We start from the raw sequence: 6,862 nt of genomic DNA on the forward strand, positions 1-6,862 counted from the left end.
TCACTCCAATATTTATGAAACGTGTTCATTTTAAGCACTTGAATATTAAGTTTAAAAACGTTATTTTTTGCGCCAGGTCGGCGGGCGCACTTTTTTGTAAAACCTGACCGCGACCTCCATACCCACCTTGGTCCTAAGATGTGGACAGGGCGTTATTCCAGCGCGTTTATAACTATCGGCTCTGAGCGAGAAAAATCTCAATAGGCAATCAAGACAAAAAATACATCAACAATCGCTGGAGTAAACGGACAATTCTTATGAAATCTAATTTCCAAGGGCCCGTTATATGAATATTAAGAAGATTGGAGATAAACCTCATCGGTGCTTGGCGACCCACCACGATAGTTCAAGTCTAACTGAATAAGTCAAAGTAAATTGACATCTACCAAAATCTCTTAAGGGTATATTAAGGAGAGAAAGAGATCATATCAGTTACAATTTTATAAACAAACTAACAAAAATAACGCGAACGGGAAGATTTTAGCCTATGCCGACAGAGCATTTAGAGGTGTTGTTTTTGCCCTTCCTATAGCGATTCCATCATCAACTTCCTCACTTTAGAATAAGGATATCGTTGCTTTTTGCCGTTTATTCCACCAAAACTATTCATTTATGGAGCGATTAAATAGAAATGAACTTGCTTTTAGAATGATGCGAAAAAGGAATTGAAACATGAGATGATTACGTTATTATGCTATACAATGATGGGGGAGAATTTTGCTACCCGACGTTGGCGGTGGGGGGGGGGGGGGGGGAATTTTAGCGTCCTCCTCATGCTATCCTATACAATGCCGTAAACTGCCGTAAACCCCCCCCCCCTCCACGTTATAGGCCCCCATCTATATGTAAACCAAAAAATTCACCCGATTATAAGTCCCCTCTAACTTTCCTTGTTTTGAGTGATATTAAGCACTTTCACAGAACTCTGTACTACTTCAAACAGACAAATGGAAAAATTATTGCGGAACAATAAGTTTATTACTCCCTTTTTAACTCGTGAATGCCCGCATGCGCAATGAACGAGTGATCGCGATGTGGGTTTTTTTGGCCACTTGGTTGGTGGGTTGTTAAGGTTACCCGGTACCTTCAGAGGTGTCTTCAGAGGTGCCTCGCGTCCAAGCGATGTACCACGTCCGCTTTAAACTGTAGATACCTGAACCCTTATATCAAATTAAAGCTTATAGAGCTGGCTATCCAACTAAACCAAGAATTTTGAAATAAAATGAATTGCCGAATTCTTAGCGCTGTTTTCTCGAATAAATATTTTTCACTTGGAGGAGCCACTTCAAAGAGCTTAAACTCAAAAGGAATTTGTTCGTTTGCCTTCAAATTTGGACAGTAACTAGTTTAACATATAAACAACAAAAACGTGTCTGCGAATTTTTTCTTTCGAAATATTTTTTCTCCGAGAGCGATTTTTGTACGATTGCTCCACATTTTTTTCATCCTATTTCGAAAATGCTCTATAACTTTTCACTGCGATTGAATATGGCAAAACGCAGACACGTTTTTTTAGCGCTTTGGGTCCGGAAACTGAGGAGCAAATTAAATTAGCAAAAACAAAATTCACTTTGACTTGTAGCTATAAAAAGGTGATTCGGACGCCTGCAATTAGAGGTCGTGAAAAATTCGACAATTTATTTTATTTCAAAATTCTTGGTATGGTTTGATAGTCAGCTCTGTAAGCTTTAATATGATATAGGGGTTTAGGTATCTACAGTTTAAACTGGACGCGCTACATCGCTTTAACGCGAGACACCTCTCAATTTAATCGTTATTCATGAGTCAACCTTTTGTGCATGTATTCACCGTCAGCCACCATTACGAGACAAAAAACAAGTACGTAAAATCAACTCAACGAATAACTTATTCTAAAAAGAAAAAAGCTGTTAGGTGTGTTGTCTGCTAACTCTTTCCATCGACCGAAACTAAGGGGTAACTTTCCTTTCAGGACGGATATTTTCCACTCCTTGGTGGCGAGGTGACCGGATACCGCGAGAGAGGCTACACTTCGATAGGCGGAACTGCTCGTTTCAGCAAACATCAAACGCAAACATGAAAACCTTTAAACTGGAGCTTACCCTAAAAATCCGAGGAAACGACTTAACTGAAAGAATACGAAATTCCACAGAACAATAAATCTCCTTTCGTTGTCTAACGGAAGCGATAAGATCAGGACCTAAACACTGAATTTACGTCCAGCCGAACTGTCAACACAACACTTCATTCATTTCTATCTCTGGCCGCAAAACATATGTCAAGTTCAAGTTCAAGTTTATTAAGTTTTCCAAAAAGTTACTCACAATGAACACCGCCTGCAAATAGCGAGCTAATCTAGGCAGGCGGTGTTAAGGACATACATACACGAATTACTAATTGAAGGCGTTAAAAAAAGTCAATTTTGAATACATTATTTGTCAAAAGAGTAAAAAGTAATGAAAAGTGAAAAAAAAGTGAAGAAAAAAAGTGAAGAAAAAAAACCGTTCAATTAAAGGGGAAGTATCACGAAAATTTGCTGTCATTTCAAAACCCAAAAATGTTTGACTGTTAGCAGAAACAACAAAATAATTGTCAAGTTTGTTAAAAATTATCACCCCAGTACAATAAAACTGTCGATTAGTGCCTCTGGTCAGAGACAGGGTAGGCCGGTTTCGATTGAAACTTGAAAAATATTAGGCTAATGTTTTTCAAGTTCTCGCATTTTTGTTTCCAAAATGCGCTAGAACAGATCACAAGTTGTTTCTTTCAAGAATTGAGTTGATTTCGTTCCTCTCGTCATTCTAGAATTATTTGGCAGGTGATTGAAGGTCTTATTTCATGATTTTTAACAAAAGGTATCAAAAACCCCTTGATACTTCCCCTTTAACTTTGAAGGTTCAAGGCAATTCCGTGGGTGAAAGGCTAAGGGTTAAAATACGAAACTAAAACCTAAGCTTCGCAATAAATTTCATTCGGCGTCCAGTGAGATCGATTCACCAGAACAAATGTCAACACTGAAAGTTTGCTATGCACAGCGACAATCATCGCAACGCTTGACGCATTTCTAAATTTACGTTCACTTGGAAAAAGCCAAAATAGCAACTTTAACAAGATTGAAAGCTTCTTCCGATGTTATAAAACGCTGACAGAAGCCGTCGTTTGAACGTGAAAAGAATATTACCATACTGAAAACAGGAAGATTTTGGTCACATGCTAGGCAGCCAAACTCGTTGACACGTAACAAAATTACGGAAGTTCTCGGAAGAAAAACTGGACGACGCTTTTTTTATGTCGATTGGCAACCACATGAAACCACCAAAAGAACGTGTACGTCCACCTTTGCGTTTCATCGCGTCTCGAAGGAATCAGAGTGCGTGTTTAAAGCCCCGACTAATAATAATAATAATAATAATAATAATAATAATAATAATAATAATAATAATAATAATAATAATAATAATAATAATAATAACAACCGATCTAGCATTGTTGTACAACATCAAGAGAGGACAACATTTGTTAGGTCAACGATGTTGAAACATTTAGCACTCCATTGTTTGATGACGTGTGTTCAACATTTTTTGTTAAAAGAATGTTTTGCTTTCGATCAAACATTTCGGCCAACATTTCACAAATGTTGAAGCGTTTAGCCGGCTTTTCAACATTGTTGAACTAACAAATGTTGTACAACAATGTTAGATAGTTTGGCCGGAGCTTTTAATTGCTTTGCGTGTTATGTACCAGTCAAATCGAAGCTTATTTAAGCGGCAGTTTGCGGTATATAAACACTGGCCTAGAAATAAGGGTGTAGTGACAGAATATCACTAAACCAGTTGCATAACCAAAATGTCATAGCTTCTGCATGCACTTGTACATGCCATGTTTTTTAAAAAACCTTATAAACATAAGAGGATGTTTGAGAGAGTTCAAAAGTTGACTTCAAATACTCTTTAATTATTCATAAGCCCACTGACCCATCAAATGGTAGATAAAACATCACGTGCAGTGGTTTTAAAAAACCTGATAAAACCTCCTCCTTATTAGTATGTGGTGTTTAATATTTTTCTCTTATGCTAATTTCCAACGTTCACAAAAGCATCATTGTTATGAACTCTCTTGACACACACTTTTCCAGGAATGTTTTTGAAGCCATTCAAAAAACTCACAGCACATGTTTTATCGGGTCTAAAACCACTCAGCTGCGCCTCGTGGTTTTAAATCCAAAAAAAACACTGCTGCTCGTGTTTTAAACATTACGTAAGCTACCAAAGTGTTTCAATGGGTTATGTTATATAACAAAGCATCCATTCTTTAATTTGACAAAAAAAAGCCACCAGATTAAATTGTTATAGATACTAAATGTTTACTGATAAGTGTTCACTAATTTACAATGGCTAAACGAGAACACAAAAAAATAATTTAATAACATGGTTAATAATACAACTTGAGGATGTATTCCACTCTTGACAACATTACACCTACAATATTACTGTTGATTATGAATATAGAGAAAAGCAGATCCTGGCAACATTTCAGAGTATGTACTTACTAAGGCTCACTTTAAAATATTGTCCATAAAGTAATTAAATAATTTAACATACTTTTACTACTTATAGCATTGACAACATGTTACTCGTTGAGTTGTGATAATGTCACCCTCATCAGCTTGAATTTCCTCCATTCCTGTTTTCTTCACTGTCAATAAGAAGGAGTATCTATACTGTAAGTTAAAAGTCAAGAAGCTGTAAAATGAAAAAGCATATAGAGCATTAAAACTTAATGTTATTATACTATGCTTGTTGTTGAGCTTTTAAACAAAACAGTCAGAGTACGGCGGTTAAGTACTGGACATGCAGTTGAAACTCTAATAATTATTCATTCCTTTACCTTTCATTTATTTATTTATTTATTTATTTATTATCTGCAGTCAGTTTTCATATGAATGCTTACCAGTTGTGGCAGTATTTTTTCCAGATGGTCTGTTTCTACAGTTGGTGAAGATTCAACCTATTAAAAATAGATCACTTCATTCAAGTATCAAAGTTTTTAATATAATGGTAACTTGACAATTGTGACTCTGACAAGCAGTCTTAATTATTAAAAAGTAGGCATTGAATTTCAAACAACAGTTCCTAAAAAATATCAAATTATCGAAAACGATACATTCAAAAAGTTTATAATTTAAATAAAAAATTCTTATTACCTTGGCTTGCTGTGCTGCCCTTGCTGCACCCTCTTAAATAAAAATAATAAAAAAAAAAACAATTAAAGTGGAGTATTATACTAATTTTGCATAGTATTGCAGATTTGATCGTAATGTTTCAAGATTCAGGGCAATTCATACTAAGTGTTTTCCATACATTTATTACCTGCAACAAAGATTTTCAAGAGCTCTGCCATCAATTTTATAGCATCAGCATTACCTGCAGAGTGAGATGAATAATCAATGTAAGAAAGAAACATGTTATATCAGGGGTTTCATTGAGATTTTGAACAGTTGGGCAAGAGGTTATTGCACCTGGGCAGGATAGGTAACTTGGATATGGTCTTTTATTTAAAACTTTGGTTGAGATGTTCAAAGCAGCTGGGTAAAGTTGTGTTCACAGATGGTCAATTTGCCCCGTGGCTGGCCTTTAATGAAACCCTTGTCTTATTAATGAATATATTCTTTCAAGCTTGAGTTCAGAACACCATGCAGATAACAACAATGCAGACTATTTCAAATTATTTAAAAATATATATGTAGGATAAGAAAAACTAACCTAGGAGTACATTTAAAGAGAATGGCCAAGGTTGAAATACTTTTAACCTGAAAATATTTGACTTGTAGCAATATAATACTCTTTCTTGATTTTTCAAGACGATTGAAGTCTAGGAATTTGACAAATTGGTACAAAAAAGTGGAAATTTTGGTGGAAAATAACTGGGTCAGAAAAATATTTGGAAATCCCACCCAGAATTTTCAGGGTACCTCCAGAGCACTCTTCTTTTACCATTCAGAATAGATTGATTTCTTTCAGTTAGTGTGCTGTTTTTGTTTGTTTGTTTTTGTTTTTGTTTTTTTTAATAAAAATTCATACCATTATTCAACATTGATACCCATCAGTGAGTTGGGTCTGAAGAATGCTGAAAAAGGTACCCCTTTCAGGCGGAGCCTCGCCGTTTAGTTCTTTATAGAGAGCCCCCCCCCCCCCCCCGACCCCCTGGATTAAGCTCACCTTTTCAGATAACTTACAAGAGAATTATCTGCCTAACATTTTCATCAGTTTTATGCGATATCTCCTTCTCCACTTCACTAAGGCTCACACAACAAAATACTCTCTCTCATATGAGGCATAGTACTTACATTTGGTTTTTTGCTTGTCATGAAAAAAAATCTGTAACAGCTTGTTCACTGTCTCCTGTAAAGTAATACAAATAAAACTTTTTAAAAACATAAGTCTAAGCTTAAGTTATCTACATCTACATATTTTACTCGCAACATCCTTGCTTGGAGAGTTCGAGAGTTGAGTGTAGTGCTCTAAAAATAAACTAAGGCAAAACAAAAAGGGACAAAAAGGGTGAGTGCAATCTAACTAGTTCAAGCTTTTATGAAGCTGATAGAAGCTGATATCAATTTTTAATATGTTCTGATAGAAATCATGAAGCCCATGAAGTCCAGGGAAATCTCTAAAACCGGCCAATTATCGGAAATTAAAGAAAAATATTCAAAAGAAGCTTTAAATAACACCTTATCGCTTGAACTTACTAATTTAAACGCTGGGTTATCCATCCGTTAGTATTTTAAACTGAGCTGTTCAATTTCACGATCGACTCTCTTCAGATTTACCGCCAGTCTTTTAAAAATCCCAGGATTCACTTGTGCTTTTCATCCGGGATTGTC

General features: G+C 35.7%; 1 protein-coding gene across 1 annotated transcript; it reads right to left on the reverse strand.

Moving 5' to 3' along the window:
• Window positions 1-2,257: 2,257 nt before the first annotated feature.
• Window positions 2,258-6,843, reverse strand: LOC146466122 (centromere protein X-like). The gene is made up of 6 exons (XM_085127707.1): window positions 6,728-6,843; window positions 6,326-6,380; window positions 5,349-5,402; window positions 5,183-5,214; window positions 4,930-4,986; window positions 2,258-4,721 (listed from the first exon to the last, which is right to left on the reverse strand). The coding sequence occupies exons 1-6, from the start codon at window positions 6,749-6,751 to the stop codon at window positions 4,707-4,709; spliced, it is 237 nt and encodes a 78-aa protein (XP_084983833.1). The 5' UTR covers window positions 6,752-6,843; the 3' UTR covers window positions 2,258-4,706.
• Window positions 6,844-6,862: the final 19 nt, after the last annotated feature.

Source organism: Pavona decussata, unplaced genomic scaffold (assembly GCF_977016875.1).
Source record: "Pavona decussata unplaced genomic scaffold, jaPavDecu1.1 SCAFFOLD_153, whole genome shotgun sequence".
NCBI lineage: Eukaryota > Metazoa > Cnidaria > Anthozoa > Scleractinia > Agariciidae > Pavona > Pavona decussata.